At 40.1% G+C, this 20,354-nt stretch overlaps 1 protein-coding gene across 1 annotated transcript in view; it reads right to left on the reverse strand.

Annotated features, from left to right (window-relative positions):
- Window positions 1–20,354, reverse strand: part of cacna2d4a (calcium channel, voltage-dependent, alpha 2/delta subunit 4a) — a 64,760-nt gene that overhangs the window by 44,141 nt on the left and 265 nt on the right. The window contains exons 2-28 of the mRNA XM_068307380.1: window positions 19,587–19,788; window positions 17,325–17,406; window positions 15,772–15,888; window positions 15,555–15,614; window positions 15,306–15,468; window positions 15,084–15,215; window positions 14,664–14,724; window positions 13,945–14,095; window positions 13,210–13,284; window positions 12,396–12,485; window positions 12,063–12,176; window positions 11,840–11,918; window positions 10,882–11,015; window positions 10,192–10,269; window positions 9,933–10,013; window positions 9,780–9,854; window positions 9,603–9,689; window positions 9,439–9,510; window positions 9,148–9,209; window positions 8,870–8,937; window positions 8,538–8,583; window positions 8,318–8,415; window positions 8,063–8,156; window positions 7,851–7,943; window positions 7,256–7,383; window positions 6,619–6,735; window positions 5,782–5,850 (exon numbers count right to left, since the gene is read on the reverse strand). Of these exons, the coding sequence (XP_068163481.1) occupies window positions 5,782–5,850; window positions 6,619–6,735; window positions 7,256–7,383; window positions 7,851–7,943; window positions 8,063–8,156; window positions 8,318–8,415; window positions 8,538–8,583; window positions 8,870–8,937; window positions 9,148–9,209; window positions 9,439–9,510; window positions 9,603–9,689; window positions 9,780–9,854; window positions 9,933–10,013; window positions 10,192–10,269; window positions 10,882–11,015; window positions 11,840–11,918; window positions 12,063–12,176; window positions 12,396–12,485; window positions 13,210–13,284; window positions 13,945–14,095; window positions 14,664–14,724; window positions 15,084–15,215; window positions 15,306–15,468; window positions 15,555–15,614; window positions 15,772–15,888; window positions 17,325–17,406; window positions 19,587–19,762 (2,602 nt within the window). The 5' untranslated portion in view covers window positions 19,763–19,788. The remainder of the gene's footprint in view (window positions 1–5,781; window positions 5,851–6,618; window positions 6,736–7,255; window positions 7,384–7,850; window positions 7,944–8,062; window positions 8,157–8,317; window positions 8,416–8,537; window positions 8,584–8,869; window positions 8,938–9,147; window positions 9,210–9,438; window positions 9,511–9,602; window positions 9,690–9,779; window positions 9,855–9,932; window positions 10,014–10,191; window positions 10,270–10,881; window positions 11,016–11,839; window positions 11,919–12,062; window positions 12,177–12,395; window positions 12,486–13,209; window positions 13,285–13,944; window positions 14,096–14,663; window positions 14,725–15,083; window positions 15,216–15,305; window positions 15,469–15,554; window positions 15,615–15,771; window positions 15,889–17,324; window positions 17,407–19,586; window positions 19,789–20,354) is intronic.

A 20,354-nucleotide genomic window follows, 5' to 3' on the forward strand; every position in this document is an offset into this window, starting at 1 on the left:
GGACCGGTATCCACAACCACGCAAAGACTTTGTGATGCTAAAGAGTCTGGCTCTTATTCTGTTTCCGCCTTTCTCCTCTACAGTACATCCTATAGCAGGAACTTCTGTTACATCCGCTCTCACGCCTCCCTTTGGATTATGAAGAAACAAACAGTGTTGGAAACCCTTGGAGAAATGAGAGAAACCTGCAGAAAGAAAAAGAGAAGTAATAGCCACTCTAACAATTCATTGTGCAGGGAATACTGCGAGTACACTCGGCAAATGTGTTGATAAAAAAATCAAAGGCATAGTCTCACGAGTCTTGCTTCTTGGGATTTGTTTCGGATATTTAATACGGAGTGGGATGAACGAAATGATCACTCATAGATGGCTTGAACTGTCAGATTGATAAAATCAGATACACCAGTTAGATAGTCTCCCGTTTGGAACGGATCTGTTTCGCTCTGGATCTTCTCTGGATCAGTAACATCCTTGGGGTGTGGGAGCTGTGCATGAGATTTGACGATGAGTCTTATCAGTTTCATGAAGAAGAAACAATCTTAGCTGGAGTTTAAGCTGTTATTTGTCAGGCTCACAGACAAAAAATAAATGGTCCAACCAATTTTCTGGTATTCCATGATATGTTCACAAGGGTTTTAATGAAGTTGTTAAGATTTAAAGGACCACAGACTTTGCTTTAATGCAAAATTTCCTTGCTCTGAGCTCATTTTAAAACTGATCTCACCGCTCTAATGCATGGAAGCACTATCTCAGAGAACCCTGTCTCCTGGAAAAGGACTACAGAACTTCATATAAGGACTACAATTATCAGACTCCTGCACTTTATTTCCTAATCAGACCAGAACCCTTCTGGCCTACCCTCCCATACTTTCTAAAATGGACCATTTTACCGGTGGGATTATAATGAACAAGGGATTAAACAAAAAGGCACCGCTACAACCCCCCCTTGCCCCTCCCTCTCATTCCTTTATCTCACCATCCATCTTCCCATCCAGTGCTATTTATGGAACATTTTCACAGTTACTTAAAGACTTCCCCTCCCTGCATAATATTGTCCCTGTGTTTTTCATGAAAGGTCTGCAATATGCAATGGAATTTGTGTCACCATAGTGTGAGTATTTTGTTACTGCCAAAGAGTCCTTGTGTTTTAATCTTAGTAAAGTCATCACTCATCTGTTTTCTCGACACTCTTTCTGTTGACATCCATTAAAATGGATTGTTTGCTTTGCAAACATCCTCATTTGTGCCCTGAAAAATTCATGTGAGCGTTTTGATTACAGATTTGTGTCTTCCATACTAAACAATCTCCAAAAATACTGCTTTCATTGCATATTGCTCCTCTACAGTAGGACTACTCCCTTTCAATTGGCTGGAAATTAACATATTATAGTGTATTATCTTATGCCTGGGTATGATACAGATTATATTACTATATTAGTCTCTAACATGGTGTGTTGGCCCAAAAATATTATTTTATGTAACTGTTTTTGGTCTTCTGTATGATTCCACGTCGTTCGTCTTCTATGTTTTGTTTTGTGTTCAGGCTCTAGAACCTCTGTACCTTGTTCATTTGCCGTATTCATTTATTTTTCTATTAAATAGTTGACGAAGTTTCTGCAAGATGCATAGAGTGAGTTTGAGCCATTGAGAGTAAAAAACGGCCCTCAAACTGCTGCATGTCTGTGAAATTCATCAGCGTGACATTTAGAATAGGTGACAGATAACCTTATTTTTTAATCATGGAGGACCGCCTTTATCTGCTCATACTAATTTGCGTCTGGTACATTTATTAGCATGCATGCCAGATAGCATAGCTGGATGTCAGAGGTTATTATGGGACCATGAAATAAAAGGAATTGTTAGTGAGGACTCGTTCACTGACTCTGCACCTTTAAAATTTGTTTGTTTTTGGAACATTTCCATGACTTCTTGCGTCAGATTAAATATTTTCACAACACTGAACTGTTAGGAAGTCAAGATGCACAAAAAAAACTAGAAGATGACATCCTTCAGTTCAGGTAAAAACAATTTAGATGTAAGTTATTAATGGACGCCTCCATCCTTATGTGTGAAAAGGCAGTGACGTGATATTTCAAAGCCATTTCAATGAGGAACTTCAAAGGGCATGGCAGCAGTAATTGGAAGAAAGGTGATGGCTCATCCCTGTCTATGAATCCAGAAACGTTCTCTCACCCACTGGTCAGCAAGTCTCGTGTTGTTGGTAGCTAAGTATCTTAGCTAGCTGAAACCTGTTACTATAGCCTGTGTGTGTAAAGAAAAAGACAAATTCTAGTTTGTTACATAAACCTGCGACAGCCATGACGACTGAGGGGCCTCAATCTACCCATAAAATTATGGTGTGTTGTGTTTGTTATGACCATTGTTGACTATGACGGCAATGATGTGGACACGATGGTGGAGCATTTTCTGGTCAAAATGCATTGATTTGAATAAAAACATATCACACTTGAGTCGAATTTACATGCAAATCATTGAAAGATTTAACTTTCAAATGCATCACTGTTAAATAAGATACCAGTATTAACAGAACAAGAATCCAAACACAAGGTTGAATCAAGATCAAGACCATAACGAAGGTCAGACATTATTTCAAAATCTCTATCTGTAGCTTATCTCATTTAATCTTTTTATCGTTTCTATTTCCTCCTTGCTTTCTCTCGTTCCCATCTTCTCTCTCCTCTCACGTATCCTGTCTCCATTTATCTCTCATGTCACTTCTCCTCCCGTCATTTTTTTAGGACTTTCACCTTCATCTGCCTTGTCTCTGTCCTTTTCGTCCTCTGCTCTTGTGTCTCACCGTTTCACCTTTCCTCCCTCATTTCCCCTCCTTTACTTCCTGCCTCATCTTTACCTCCTCCATGTCTCCTCTCTATTCCCCCTTTTTTATTCTGCTTATCTTGCTTTCTCGGCTGCTCCTTGAGTATAATTTATGTATTATGTAAATATGAGTGTATTCTATTTATTTACGTAAATCCTGTCACTTCTGTCTCAGTTTTGCTAATCCAGTGTGAAGCGTTAAAGTAAACACAGTTGTTTTTTCTCTTTTAATCACTCTTGACTGATTCTGGATCAGTCTCTGAAACACCAGGTCCCTGGCCTTCATCTCCGAAAGAGAAAATAGAAAACTGACCAGCCTCTCTTCAGATGAACACTGACACTCAGTGGTCAGAGATAGAAGTCCAACCTTGTCAATGATGCACATTTAACACAAGTTCATGTATTTTCAGCCTTTCCTACATGAATAAGAAGCATTATATGAACTATGTATAACATATCTGATGATTACATCTCCAAAACGCTATAAATACTTTAGCTGAATATGCTACAATTACACGTAACACAGCTTTCCATGTAGCATTTTCTTATTTTACCATAAATGTAAAATTAAAATGCAGTTATAAGTTACGCTCGTACTAACCAGTAACCATGCCAACGGTGGATACAATGCAGCTTTGTGGCTTTAAAAGTGTATGTCCTTGACGAGGCGGCCTTTTAATATTCCCTTTTGAATCAGGAGGTAAACGTGAACATGACTCACACGTGTGAAAAGAAGCAGATGCAAAGAGGACAAAGAGAGAGAATGATGCAACAGTGGGAAGAGAGGAGAAAGACAAGGAAATGAAATGTGTGGCGCAGGGAAAGGAGATGGTTCTGACAGCTTTGGAGGAGACGGGATAAGATAGCAGAGATGCAACTTTTTGTGAGTGTGTACTTGTGCAAATTAAGTGAGAGAGAGCGAGAATCTATAAGACAGATGATAGAAAAACTGCTCTAGCTGACATCCCTTTACATAGATTTAATGCAGAGCAAATAGTTTGGAGAAAAAAAAATTAAAAGCATAATGAAAGGAAATCAATAATAAGAAGCAGTGAGATTAAGCAAAGAACATCTATTATGAATTTTCTTGCTGCTTCCTGTTTGCCCTGTTTCCATTTCCAATTATAACACGATTTTTACACCTGAGACAATCCTGAGGTAAGCTGAGGAATTTGGATGAGGACATGGGTTTGAGCAGCATGTGTCTACGTGCCTATGTTTTCCACTCAACATAATGAGACTTAAAATGCATGTAGGTAGAACTTGAGACACACACACACGCACGCACGCATGCACGCACGCACGCACGCACGCACGCACGCACGCACACACACACACACACACACACACACAACACGCACATTTGGTCTCCGGATGCTGCTCCAGACAGCTTTGTCTCACCCAGATAATTGGGAATCATAAGTGTACCACTTACAGATGGGCTCGCCAGGACAGAACACATCATAGCAAAGCCAGAGACGACAAATTGCACTCAAATACGTCCCCATAAAATGTATCCTTCCAGAGTTATTGAGATGTATTCAAGAAAAGACACAACAAACATAATCATCAGGATTGAAATTAGATCTTTGGAGCAGTGGAACCAGACACAACAAAGATGCAGCGCTCTTCAATCGCAATTTTAAGGCCATCACAGCAAGAACAATAATTTGAGTGAGTATGTGAGCGTTAACGCTGATGAGCGGTAGTGTTCTGTTAGGAGTAGCGCTGTATTATCAGCAGTTTGTGCAGAAAAACGAAAATGAAACCAAAATCTTTCAAAGATTAGAGCAGTGATGCAACACGCCGCTGCTTCAGTTGGTTTTTTGCATGAATCAACACAGGATTAATCCTGGAGATTAGCCAGCACAAAACCATTATCAGAGATTCAGACCAAAACTCAGATTAAATTGCATTTGTTTTTAAAATCACATCCTAGAATTGGGTTAACCTTTTGTACTTAAAGTACCGTAAGTAGTATATCTGAGTAGTCATAACTAAATAAATTGAGACATATCTACTGTTATCATCTGCTATCATCATCATCACCATCATAATCATCATCATCATCATAATCATCATCATCCTCATCATCATCATCATCATCATCATCATCATCATCATCACCAGCATCATCATCACCATCATCATCACCAGCATCATCACCAGCATCATCATCACCATCATCATCACCAGCATCATCATCACCATCATCATCATCATAATCATCAGCATCAGCATACTCATTTATCTGTAACATTTCAGGAGTTTCTTCCAGCTTGGCTATACAGTATACATGTTATATTATATAGCTTACATGTATGTGTAGTCATTGGTTATGGTGATTGAAAATTGAAACACCCCCCCCCGCCCCCTCTGTGATTGAACGCTGATCAACTAGAAAATTACATCTTTTTTGTTTTATTTTACTTGAAAGTAATTTATAACTGTTTCTTTTATAGTTCTTATTTCGGCCTCTGTGCAAAATGTTTATCCTGTTGTGGAACTCTAAATAAATTATTCACCAATGGTTTTCACATCTTACACAAATTATACACAGCTCACTAAATCCTCCTGTCCTTGAAAGACCTTGTTTTTACTCCATCCAGACAAGCTTGTACAAGAACACGCGCCGGCAGACTATAAACTATGAATGTCTGTCTGTTCAAACAAAACAACAAGACAAAAAGTTGCCATTGGTTTGATTTAGAGTGAGATCCACAGTATTTCCCAATGTTGATGATAAATAAGGACTTCAAAACCAGAAAGCCTGTGAGGTGATGCTGCTATCAATCAGAGTTCAAATGTCAGCAAGGAATCAAACAACCCAATCAGTTTTATAACATGAAACCGCAGAAAATCCACAGACAGATAGAGTAGAGGGTATAGAAAACACCACGAGGGGATCAGTGTGATAAATTGTGGGTAAAAGGTTCTTCCTACCTCCAGCGACAGCCGTTTTCTTGCCCACCTTGACAGTAACAGCAGTGGCAGAAATGACAATCCTCCCTGCTGGTAGAGGAAGACACAGTTAGCAATCTCTTTATGTAAACATTCATGTGGAATTATGAATGCATGCAAACACACATTCCATGATGTATAAATATTCCTATGCAGAGACACATGCGTGACTTGCGAGAACTGCAAAGATAAATGTTCTTATTTTGTCACATAATGAGTGCATCTTTTGAAAATCCATGTGCACCAGCAGCGATAGTGACAGTTACAGAAATGTGTTTGAAAATATACAGCTGACAGATTGACTTGGAGTCAGTAGTGAGTGTTAATAAAGTCATGCATACATCCTCACTGCCTTCATAGCATGAGGCCAGATGAACAGTTTATGCAACAGAGTGTGAGAGCTTATCTGCTAATACACTCATAACAGGGAGGACGTTGTGTGTGTTTTCATGTGCGTGATGTTTGTGTGTTTGCTGTTCTTTGCCTGCGTGGAGGAAATTGTGCAGCTCTGATGAGAATGGTATTTATTTGAACAACCACTCAGTTCAATTCATCAAGAACAGATGTGATATCACCTTGGCACGGAGCAAATGAATCCTAAACCTCACTGGAGGTGAGGAGAGGGGAGGTGCCTGGCATGCTTATGCATGCAAAGATGAAAAGAGAAGGAATATTGAGAGAAAGAAAGAGTAGAGCAGAGATGAGGGAATGGAAAGCTGTGCAGCACAGTGCTTCTCATGCTTTGAAATTACGGATGAGGAAAAAAAAAAGGAATGATGAAAGGACGCATGCATAGTATCAGTAAAAGTGTTCCTCTACCCTCCTCCTCCTCATCATACTCCTCCCTCTGTTTCCTCCCTCCCTCCTCCGCATGGAGATCCACCTCTTCTGCGCTCAGGATGGCGCTATAGTCGGCCTCATAGTCCCTGAATGCATCTGAACACAACAACCTGCATCTAATATCAACCTGAAACATGTTTAAGATCATTTTATACCAAAAGAAGCTCATTGGTACAAAGTCAAGATGGGATTTATCCCTGAGAACGCCTTACAAACGGTGTATTAATAATGTATTTTATTAATAAGAAAAGGCAGCGATGGGCCGGGCTCTAAATATGTTCACTGACTTTCATCTCTTGATTGATTTAAATCTGGAGCAGAGCGTTAATATGATGCAATGGCGAACATGATGGCTGTTAAGTTTGTTCCTCTGGAGCTGCTGATTATTCATCACAACATTCCGACCTCAGGGCCAATAATAAACCCAGACTGGCTGTATATTTTTCATGCTTTCCAACCCCGGCTTTGCTAATATAATGAAGTAAACAGAAATGAGAAGCTGTAGCCTGCAGACTACAGAGAAATGAGCCTGTCACTGGCAGGTAAATAAAATAGTGGAACATATTTTGTGTGTCTGTGCGTGAATTTGACATCTTCTCTAAATGTGTGTGTATACCTCTAGTCTCCTCTCTGGGTATGTAGTAGAGGAATTGTCCAGTTGGGTACTCGGCTGCTCTGCGATACCACAGTGGAAAATGGTCCAGTGTGAACATGTTTTCCTTGTCTGCAGCGGTCAGAAAAGACCTGAGAAGAGATTAAAAAAAAGGTTTTAGAAGAAAAGAAACCACCATCCACTGCTTAAGAGAGAAGCAGAGACAGGATATATAGACAACTGAAAGATGTAGTTTGAGGGGATATAAAGATATTAAAAGGAAGTGAATAATACATTTTACAGGACAGGCTGAAAACAAAAATAGTATTAATAATATTTTTGAGAGAACCAGAAAATAACACACGCAGAATTTTGTTTTTGCATGTACTCTTGTTGACCACTTGGGGGCGAGCTACTCCTTTACAGTCCCTACTGTTTGTTGTCACCTCCATAAACCACGTTTAGTCCCAGATTTGAATCCTTCCACCGTGGACACACTAGAATGACTTATTTGATATTTGATATACAGTATATATATATAATATATATCAATCATATATTTTTATATATACCATATACTTTGTACAGAATGTGACACATTGGTGATTCTGATACTCACTTTGCAGTTCTTTTCTCAATACCGGTATATCTCTGAAATCTCATTAGACCTGAACGGGTCCCCAGGAAAGCTGTTTCTACCCCTTCATCCATACTGGGGGGAGAGCAGAGAAAAAGTGAGTGCTTAAAACAATAAAATAATTTAATGATTGATTAATAATTACAAATCTATTTCTAGAATCAAAGAACATTTAAGTGTGCGTTGATATTAACCCAGATTCGTTGAGCATGAGGGCAGTCCAGTAGGCCTCCATGGGAGCCGTGACCACAGCATCAAATAGAGTTTGTTGCAACAAGAGAACATCGCCTGTATAAAAAAAAAAGCAAAATATAGATACATTTTATCAAATAATATCCAACAACAACAACAAAAAAGAATAAAAAAAACAAAGCTGACATGAATGCTGTTGTGATAAAAAGGTATTTTATTTGTCCTGAAACCAAAAAAAGATGAAGGTGTCTGCTCACACTCCATGTCTGGCTCTTTTCCAGTTAGGTATCGCACCATCGCCTGGAACTGGCTCAGTTTGCGGTGGGCCGGGTCGATGTCTGTCTCACAGTAGGTCCTAAGAGAACAGGAGAAAAGAGAAAACGATCAAATGGTACAGTAGTCATAAGTGAAGCTTCCTTATGGGATTCTGGTGGTAATCCCGTGAAGTCTGTGCTCTGCAAACTGTATAAAGCTCACCATTCGCTGGCTATGATTAGGTCTGGAGCTAGTAAGTCATGGAGACCTGAAATGAGAAAAGACAAATTCCCATCCACATCTGAAAATATCACAACCATTATATACAGCATCCTCTGAAGCTCAATACCAGCATAACAATTGCCTCAAATAAGAGCGCTGCTGTGCAGAATTTCACAGCAGCGCTCCAGGATTTAAAGAAATTGTGAAATATGGCCACAACGTCTGCTTTTCAAGATTCAAAAATACCTGGGCGTGGCTATTTGCTGGCTTGGTGGTGTAAAAAAAAACTTTAGAGAGAAGCAAATGAAGGTAATAGAAGATGGAAGACTTACCCTCTTCAACAGAAACATTCCCGATAAAGATGAATTGTCCGTGTCCCTTCGTCAATACGATACCCAAACTGCCAAACACAGAGAACCTTATTTTACTGCATACAATATGTCAAAAGGTCGACTGAGTCGTGCTGATAATAATTATTTCCAAAAAATATTACAGTAGATTTTATATTATCACAGTGCAGTTGGAGGTATTTCCTTGTGGATGTGTTGGATAAAATATTTAAAAACTAGATGCTTAGTAATCCTGTTGACCTGAAAGAGGTCAGACCAACCTGAATGGTGTCTCATTGAGGACAGTGTAGAAGTAATCATTCTTCAGGAACATCACTCTTCTCTGTGAGAGAAAGAGAGAAGGTAGGTCAATAAAAAAATTTTTTAAAAGATGTAAAACTTTCAAATTAAAAGATAGAAAATTCCATTGGACTATATTTTATTTACTTTCCAATAGGAAAATAAATAAAAATAACAAATGGTATTGAAGGAAACAGTGAAAGACAAGTTGAATACCAAAAGAAAAGACAAGAATACCCCAATTAAAAAAAATAAAAAGCAGAAAAACTCACTCCTTTATCCACTGATGTTCTGACATCTAAAGTCAGGGTTCCCATTTCTCCTTTAACCATGGATGTCCTCAGCTGAAGTGCAGACATTAGATACTCAGCATATGTTTCATCACACCACACTATGGATCCAGAAAACTTTTTGGAACCTCAGAAATGTGAGTTACCTTTTCCTCCATGTCCTCCCATTCCACTTCCGACAGATCAACACTGTTATAGTTGGGTTTTGGCTTCAGTTTCTTCCCCTCCTTATACTGTTGTAAATAGAAGATAAACATTCAAAAGATCAGGGTTGTACAGTTTTCCAGTGGCAGTAATTTTGCTATACTAAAAGATCTTTGTACCAAAGGTCGTAGGTCGGGGTGAGAGAGGATGTAGCCATTGTTGGTGACAAGGAAGGCGTAACCATGGACACCCAACTGATGAGACACAAGGTAATGAATCAATGTAGAACATGTCAACATCAGTATTATTGGGTATACTAGTGGATGACTGACCTTGTATCTTGGAGCTAATTTCATCAGTTCTCTCAAGGCCACATCAGTTCCCACCACTCCCAGAAGAATCCCATGAGACAACTACAGGAAAACACAATGTTTCATATTAAACACACACACACACACACACACACACACACACACACACACACACACACACACACACACACACACACACACACACACACACACACACACACACACACACAGAGTTTAGGATGGTATATCTTCGTGTTTGTGGTGTTAAATTTATATTTACAGTCTCTTTCTTCTTGCTGAACACAGGCATGGCGACTGAGGTCATCAACAGCAGGCTTTGCGCTTGACTGTTGAAGAGCTGTGACACATGAATAAAAACACAACAAGTTTCTCAACAGGATAAATTAGTTAGAAAAGGTAGCAAACGCGTATATGAAATGCAGTTAAATGAAGATGGACATGGAGGTGACACTTAATCTAGTAATTCCACATCTATCCGAGCAAGAGAACTATCGCTAGGAGAAGCTAAGACATGTTCAGTCAAATGAGGTTAAAATGAGCTTAATTACCTCTTGTGAGTTTGGTAACTGAAGGTAGAAATGGAGGAAAGGAAAAATGCATGAAATGGTAGAAGAGAAAGTTTATGTGGGAAAAACTGAAATAAGCAGATGGATGCAGCAGCTACAGAAATTTAAGTGCAGTAAAAATAGACAATAAGTTGTATTTATTGAGTATTTCTGTTTCAGCAAAACTGGTTTGGACTTGATTTAAGCTAAAGTGATGGTAAATCTTTGTGTGGAATGTTTCAGCACCATGGAGAGCAGCTCCGAGATAAATAGACCAGCTTCAAGCGTTTTCACAAAGGGACTCTTTAAGAAATCAATACAGCCGATCACTAACAAAAGTAATAGACTCATCTGCAATGATGAAGCCATTTTCAGTGTGTATGCATGTGTGAATGAAGCCCTACCACGCTGTCCATGTAGGCCTCGGTCCAGATGATGTCATGATCGTGATTGATGACCATCGGCCGGCTGAGAACGTGAAGGTACTCCATCACATTTTCCTGGACGTCAGCCAGAGTGGAGACGTGTGTGTAGTAACCTGTAGAAGACAGGACTCGTATATTTCATAACATCAAATATTCACCTCATTGGTTTTTTTTTCTTTCTACAGCTAGATTTCTGGGCTTTTGGGAGTCATTCCCAAAAATTACTAAGCAATTTAATGGGTTGAGTCACAGCAAATGTGTTTCTAATGTTCTTGGCTCAGCTTAAGGTTTATGTCATATCTACACGTGGGAAAAACAATGACGTCAATGCGATACCTGCAGAGAAGCTGCAGGCCACTGACGCACCGCCAGCTCCGGATATGTGTATCAGTGTTTTTCCCTTTAATAGAACATCTCCCCTAAAGATGCTGTGATTATTATTAAGACCTGTCTGCTCCACTAGAACTGGACACAGAATTAAAAAAATTGTCTACTGGAAATGTAAAGGATACTTATGTTTGTCTTTTTCTGTAATATCTATTTTGTTGTTGGCTGAAGCGACTGCCAGCGGAAGCAACAGAAGGGAGAACACCTGTTACCCATTATGCACAAACATACGCACGCATGAATACATGATATGCTCTGGTCAGAGATGTGCTTACAGTGCATCTTTTCTTATAATCAGGTATTTAGCATTGAGATTTTGATGCGATCAGAGCAAAAGAAAGGGATTATTTTCAGATCTGAGCCACTGCGTGACCTGTGCGTTCCACAAGAGGGCAGCACTCAATTCCCAGTCCTGTACAACATATGTTAGAGGGCCAACATACCAGCATTCTTTGCCCTTGGTGCATTTAGCAAAAGATTGACTCATAATTTCACAATTTTGTGGAAGCAGTTCAGACTCATGATTAATCCTCAATAATTTTTTTCTTACCCTTGTTGTTGCAGGCGATCCATTTAACGTTTTCAGCAAATGTCATCTCCCGTCCGATCAGATAGGTGAACACGCGAACCTGAAGACACGACAAAATCCATAGCAAGATGTGATAAGGGCAAAGTCATTTATTACTCCAAACATCTTTATATACCCACTGTTAATGATGCTTATAGTTAATTGTGTGTGTGTGTCTGTGTGTGTGTGTGCTTGCATGCCGTACTTTTCTCTCTGGCCAGTTGAACTCTTCGAAAACATCCTGGAAGTCCTCCATTGCTCCGTCTGTTATCAGCATGATGGCCTGGTTACAGAGGCTGCCTTGGCCCAGTGCTACAGCCTAAACACACACACACACACACACACACACACACACACACACACACACACACACACACACACACACACACACACACACACACACACACACACACACACACACACACACACACACACACACATACACACACACACACACACACTCACAAACACTATTTCATTTAATTGCCAGCAAGGACACACACTGTGTAAAGACTGGCTGCTGCAAAAGGGCACAAACCTCATTGAGGATCTTGAACGACTCCTTCATTGCTTTCTTCACTTTGCCCTCTCCTTTGACATGAAGCTCGTCAACCAAAAGCTTGAAATGCTAGAGGGATGCCAACAAAGGAGAAAATAATACATCTGTCATGAAACAGCAGATCAACGGAGAAAATTATGGAAGAGAGACTGATCATGAGGGAGCGATAGAAATACTGAAATACTGGATTACCCTCAACTACCTGGTTCTTTGATCAGATAGTCACTATAATACCAGGAGGTCATCCTGAGAAGGAGTATCAAGATGCGTTAGCACACACCCTGTCATGAATGGCTGCATAATAATTGTGTAAAATTCTGTAAAACTCTGATTTACAGTGGATTAATATTTGTCTGGGAATGTGTGGTTTATATAACAGCCACAAAGCAGCTGATCGTCTCCCTGTCCTCCCTGAGTCTGTTCCAACTGAGGCTTTGCATCAGGGTGACAGCCAACATCTGTGAGCGCAACGCCGCTCCGGCCTCCCATCGCTACGCGCTCGACCAATCACATCCCCCTTCTGACAGGTCACGTGACTTAATTCAAATTGTCAAGACCAACGGCCTCACTTGATCTCCGCACGGTGTGAAGGGGAGTGAAAGTAGGGCATGTATCCAAAGCGTAACGCGCACACACACACTCATGACTAAGCTGACTGAGCAGGTGTTGGTATAGAAAAAGAAACAGATGAGGAGGAATGACTGGAAATGAAAGAAGCTGTGAAAGAACGGGATATGAATGATGCAGGATGTATATAATCAAAGAAATAAGAGAAAGAGAATATAATAGCTACCTCTCTGTTGTCCAGATCAGCCTGGACCAGCATGCCCTTGAAGCAGGGCTCCACATAACGAACATAGTCGCTGTACTGGAAACAGAAATCAAGAGGCATTACTCACCATAATCAGGATGACACAGGTCGATATGGTTCGCTTTGAAAAGAGTTTATGATTAAGTGTTGACTAAGTGTTACTGCCCTTAACTCAACCACTCAGTCAAAATTCCAAATCCAATTACCTGTACGTCACACCAAGTTACTATTTCAGATAATTTGATTCATAAGATTTAAGTAATGAGTTCTGCTGTTTGTGTTTTTAAAAAAAAAAAAAATTATTGTGAATTTCAGATATTTTTTTGTAGCACATGCTAGCCGTCACAGTTCAAGTTCAAGAAAACAGGATGTGTAACAACCGTTTCCATTTTTCCGAATAGGTCGCTCCATCAAAAGGGGTGTAGCTTTAAATTCTGTGTTAAAAACAGCTTAGGGGCAGAGGATTTGCCACTGGTGTATGATTACACACACAGTAATACCAAGATAAACCTCACTTATTACACTGATTTGTGGTTGTAGGGCTGCACAGAGCCAAAATCCTGGAAACCCTAAAAGCAAAAATTTAATTTGAAGTTACATGCTGCAAAAATGAATATTCGATTTGTGCCAGCTTGGACGTATTAACCCACAGTTCTTATGCTGCACATGTGTATTAACATGTCTTTTCATTGGCGTATTCTGGCCTTGTTTTCTTACAGCTATGATGTTAACAAAGTCGTTTTCTCCCAGCGTGTCCAGGATTGTGTTGATGGTGTGTTTGGCTATGGTCAGTCTGAGTCCCTTCATGCTGCCACTGACATCCACCACGATCACCACATCTTTTGGGGACGTGGCCGCCTGGATATACCTAGAAAGAGATGGTATATATGGAGGATTTAATGAAAATAGGACTTTGAATGAGATTTAGAGAAATACTTTAGTTTACCACATTCTCTTTTGCAACTTTTTTTTTATTTCAGGGATCATCAATAATAGTTAAATTCAGATTAATTTTTCTGTTCAAGGGTACAACTTCATGATAGAGATAACTCTAAAAACTTAACCAAGAGAAACGCTGACTCAAAAAACACATTTTCTGTTAAATGCTGCACCTACAGGCAAAAAAGGCCAAACGAGACAGCACTTAATTTGGAATGTCACGGTTCTGGGAGGCTGAACAGCTAAAGATTGATTGCCTTTGCTGCTGATTCAACATGCTAACGTGGCCGAACAATCACTGATGTGAACAAACTGGTGCCAGCTTGCCATACAAAACTGCACCCATTGACATTCTCAAAGACTGCTCAGCTGGGGAGTAAGGATCCGGAACTGGAGTTTGGAGCTTCAAATAGTCTTGAGGTGTCATCTTTTACATTCATGAGGATGGATCACATCCTGACATGCACTTTTTTAAATGTCGCAGAATGTGGAGGTACCAGTTTCTGTTCCTGCTGTCGAAGGTGACCACACCATTTTCATCTGGAGTCCACTGGATCCCTGGAGACAGAGAGAGAGAGAGAGAGAGAGAGATTTATTAAAAGCTGATGCTTGGGTGCTGATGGACTGATGAACTCATGGTTGGATGGTGACAAATTGTCCAATGGGGGAATGATAGATGATGTGGCAGATGAGTCAAACAAGCTGTGTCACAAATCCTCTTCTAATTACTCCTCTTTGCACAGGAGGCGTTTTGGAGGTCAAACTGAGTCATCGAGTTTGTTCTGCACCATCAGTTGCTGTGTAAGTAGAGTGTTTAACCTTTTCTGCTCATCTTAAAACTGTGCCGATGCCTGAATGACGTGCAGCAGAAGACGCTGAGGTATTGGAATGCATGAAAAATTCCAACGTGCACATACCTGGATACAGCCTGAAGAAGCCAGTGGAGCTGCCAAAGTACTGCCAGGTGAGGGTGGGATCTTTTTGGAAGTTCTCAATGAACACTTCGTTCAGAGCCTCAGACATGAAGGCTCCATTCAGGATATCTGGATCTGCAGAAAACAAGACAGAACATTAATGTTCCACTTAGAACCTGATGTATCTTGCTTGGAAGATTTGGAAGGGAATGCTTGTTTCTGCACCTCTGTTGTAGACGTTAGTCGGGACTTGTATGTTACTGAGTCGTGTGTTGACTGGCAGTTTGTTGAAGTGCTCATTTTCCTCCAGAGGGAAAGGTCCTCCCAGCGGCAATGGGTTCCCATCCTCATTCACCTTGTTGATCAGCAAGGAGTTATAGTACTCATACTAGAAGAGTAAAGGATGAAGAGATGTGACATTACCAAACAATATGGCTACGAGGATATACTATTTTAAAAGATATTGTCACATACCTCCATGGTTTCATTGTATTCATGGTAAAAATCAGCATCCTCTGCTGCTTCTGCCAGCCTCTGGGATAAAACAAAGGAGGTCAAGCACCCTCTGCCATTTAATCACCCATGTATAAAAGATTATTAGTCAAGACTAAACGTAATGTTGGGAATAAATTTGTTTAAAAAACTCCAAAGAAAAGCTTTCAACAATTTGTACCAAGTGCGTCTTTATTACCTTCACAGATTTCATCTTCCTCCCGAGCATCTCTTCCATCTCCTCAGCAAACTTTCTCACGAGTTCCTCTCCGTCCACCTCCTGTATTTTCACCATTCCCTCGATATCCTTGTATTTCTTTCACGCAGAGCCGATTAGTTCATCAGGCAAGAAGAAAAGAGAGTGAGAGGATGACATTTAGTTAGTGAAAAATAATTGGTCATGATGACAGGTGACAGATTTTCAGTAAATATTTGTTGTACCTTTCTGTGCTTCATTAGGATAATTATCCCATCTTAATAAGACCGTGACAGGAAAATAATATACGAGGAAAAAAAAGGACAATTAATGGATAAATCCCTCTTCTTATTTTCAGAGAGGATGTTTTCCAATTTCATTTACAAGGGAGACAAACAAATATATAAAGAGCTCTGATTACAACCATTTTCTACACAAAGCAAAGGTCTAATAATGTTTATTGTCTTGAACATTCAGCATCCTGTTCATAGCCGTGTAACTAAATGCTCCACGGCTAGAAAGCACTTTATTAGACTGAGGTGGGCGACTAATGGAGATTATTTACTGCACCGGATGCTTTTAAAAGATAAAGCGTGCATCTCCATGAAATATACATTGTCCATAAATACTGCTATTATTCTCTCCAACTGCAGCTGTTACTATGACGACTACCATACCATCAGTGTTATTTTTACTCAGACGGTTTCCATTAAAATTTGAATAATGATCTAGACTGGTTAAAAATTAGGTTATCTGAGTTAATCCAGTCTACAATTTAGAAACAAACTACACGCTAAGCTGTGGTTGTTCTCAGATACATCTGTGGCCGTTACGTCCATTAGAAGGAGACGGCGGTCAGTCGGTGCATGTTTCCGTGAGCACAGTTTTTGTGTTGTGTTTGCATGTGTGGCAGATGGTGCATGGGCCTGCTGGGGGCTCTACGGGGTGGCGTGCGGAGAAAGACCACACATTCTCATTACTAAAAGACACACACAAACACGCACAAATACACACACTTCCCTCAGAGTCTCTGAGGTAAGTGTGACAACAGAGTTCAACGGCTGACAGGACATCAACATGACCTTTACTGGAGTGTATGTGTTAGAGTACGACAACTGATTTGATGCTTTAGAAAAAAAGGTGAGAATAAAAATTTGATCCAGGAAGAGTAAAATTTGTGTGTGTGTGTGTGTGTGTGTGTGTGTGTGTGTGTGTGTGTGTGTGTGTGTGTGTGTTTGAATTAACTGTGTCATCACATTGGTCTCTGGGCCATGTGCAGATGTTGTTCAGCTACAGTATGCCAGAGAGCCATGTTCCTATTGGCTGACAGAGCAGAGGGGAGGGGGAGGAGTTACTGACTTCAACCACAGCCTGATTTGATGATGTCATGTATTCAAGATCCAGCTGTCTATTGTTTTTACTGTAAAGTGAATTTTATGTGTCTTGGAGATTGCCTGTTTTGATTTCATTCTATTTGCGTGTGCATGCGTGACTTTGTGCGTCTGTGCGACAGTATTTATGTGTATTTTTAAATGTGTGGGTGCTTCATCTCTCACCTTCTGTAGCAGCTTAGCTCCTGAATATCTCGCTGACAGGGCATTTATCTCTTTTCCGAAAGATACAGCCCATTGTTGCACCCTGGACACGAGAGAAAACACGATCAGTGGCAAATGATCAATGCCCAACTTATTGATACTGAGGACAGTGATGTCATACATGTTTATTTGTGTAGCACATTTCATTTACATATCAGTTACAAGTCATTTTGGAAAGCTTGTGGTTCACACTTGCTATTAACCTCCACTACATCACATTTCTGAACCATCCTCTGTCCAAATGATTCCACACTTATCTTTCCTGGAAACCACTGGGGAGGGATAAAACCTTCTATTTTGAAGGTCGCCAAGACAGAATGCAGCCAATCATGTTAAGAGGTTACCCTTTATTCACTAATAATAGATTAAAACAGATTACTGTGTCGGTGGCAACAAAAGCTGACAGTCTACAGGGTCAGGAGGTTACTCCAACATGCAGTAATTCTACAAATCCTCTACGTGAATCCAACTAAGGTACGGCAATGGAGGTTAGACCCAGACAGGATATGACAGATGGCTCAACCGATGGGGAATCAGTCGGCTTGCTGCTAGTTAGCAGGCAGGATAGTCACGAAATGTCATTGATGACTTGTTGCCGAATTTAAAAATGAGTGTCGGTTTATTCAAACACCTAAAATTAATTTCCTCTATTGCGAAGGCCTGTAATGTATTTAAAATGTTTGTTGCATGCTCTCAGTCATGTAAGTGAGTTTGCATGCTCTTACGGTGAGTTAAGCACCACAATGCAGGTCACGTAAGGTCAGATTAACACACTTATGTCAAGCTCAGTCATTAACCCTCTACCCTATAAGGGGCAAAGGGTGGAAAATGTTCACGGTGAAACTGAGAACAACAACATTTTATTCACCTCATCAAGATGTTTTTTTTTTCTACCTAATTTTCTGTTAAGAAAGAGAACATCTCATTATCAGCTGAAAAGGATTAAGGCTCTTTTTGGAGTGGCAAATGCCAGAAGCTGTGACTTAGAAATGTGTCACTGCTGTGTGTTACGTGTCCTGTCAGTTTTCCGTGTGGCAGCTTCCGACTAAGGCCAAATACTTGACCTTTGTAGCCTCAAATGTTCCAGTCAAGGCCTGCTAACTACTAGAGCCAGAGGGACCATACTGCCAAGTATTCCCCAGAAAGAATGAAGTATTTTGGGTTCAGTGACCTGTGTTGGCCTGCTGAACTCTGCTTTCCCCCAGAGCTTTAGTTTCCCTCTGTCACACCAGTATATCTAGTCACGCCTTACACTCTCAGAACTCACGCATCACCAAAATAGATCCTGCATTCACAAACATCCAATAAGATAAAATGTGTATTCCTCTATGTCTCAAACAATTTAGCACGGACGAACACAGGGGCTATTGTGGACAGATCCATTCCGAAGCGTTTCATTTCAGCAGGAGGTTTGAAAGTTGTTTTAGTAAAGGAGCTTGTTCGGGATTCTGGAGAGCAAACAATCTCATCGCTTCATTCCCAAGAGAAATACACATGAAAGTGAGAGCTGGTGAGAAAATACATCTCACTGGGCAAAAGGAGATATTATAGGTCCCCTGTGTAAGAGCTGTGTTTGTATTTAGAGAACAGACTGGTTAATTGCTGCTACTGTTATTTTTTAAGTAGTTTCTGCAGTCTTTTTGTATTTTGCTTTTGTATTTTGATTGAATATTTAGTTTATTCGTCAGAATGGAATGTCTACACCATCTTAAACTTCAGAGTGTGTCAGACAGCTATGTGGGCAACTACAGGTACCCATAAGGCCCAAAATGTATGGAATTACCAGTCCAAATAGAAACAGCACTGATTGTCACGTTGGATGCCTAAGAAAATTAAGTAATTCCTCCCATTCTGGGAAATGTTGGTGGAGGATTTGCTGATTTTGACATTATCTATGAAACTACAAATACAATGTAGGTATTTAAATACAAATGCAAATAAAGTGAAAGAAAATGTTTTTAAACACATCGATTAAACTCAAATTGGTCAGATTAAGACCTTTGAGATGTTGGGATCCATGATATCAAATATTTGTATGAGAAAATGTGCAGATGTGTCTCTCATAAAACATGCATGATATGCACTTTGTTAGAATTTTCGCAGTCTCATGCAATAGATGCAATCAAATGTATAAAATATGTATTTGCATTGTTCCCAGTGCTCATATAGTTTGCATTACATCTCATGTGGATGCTTAGGTTTCCGAGGGCAAACGTAACTCACGTTTCTGGTGGGATCTTCATCTGGCCGTCAACCATCAGGCACATTGAGCTGGAGAGGATAATCCACAGCAGCATCATGAGCCTTGCTCTGTGCGGCCCACTTCTGTGTGAATTACTGGCATTCCCAGTGCTTCCCCAGCTCTGGCTATTCATCCCTGCAGCTGCCGCGATCAGCATCCTTCCAGCAAATTGTCTCACACCGCCTCCAAGAGAAAAAGATGTAATTGGGACAGCGTTGAGGGAGATTAGACATACTCAGGTCACAGGGAGCGCACCCCTTGACAATGACCAGAGTGCAATCGAGAAAGGTTCAGTTTCCAAAACAGCCTGAAAGGACATTGCTTGGATTGTTTTATTAAATTATTTAATCAAAAATGACAAAACTTTCATTGCACTAAATTAATTTACTGTATTCTTTTTCACTAGAAAACATTTCCAAAGATTTTCATGAGTTTTCTGTTATTGATGCAACATTCTTTAAATAAAAACTCGCACTAAATCCTTATGATAGGGGAAAATTAGATTTAAACCCACAGCAACTATTATTTCCACATTTTCCATCATTAAAATCAAAGTCAAAAGGACGAAATAAGCTTTTGTATTATTAGCTTCGTGGTTGAAACAACTCATGTGTCAGCTTGCATTGTCCTTCTCAGCCATTAGCATTTAGCATCCTTCCAGAGTCATATCACTAACCACCCCTTAAAGGCAGTCCAATATTCACCTTCTTTTAAGCTCTAGATTTTTTAATGTCCACTAAAAACCAAAC

This window comes from Antennarius striatus, chromosome 22, assembly GCF_040054535.1.
Source record: "Antennarius striatus isolate MH-2024 chromosome 22, ASM4005453v1, whole genome shotgun sequence".
Classification (NCBI taxonomy): domain Eukaryota; kingdom Metazoa; phylum Chordata; class Actinopteri; order Lophiiformes; family Antennariidae; genus Antennarius; species Antennarius striatus.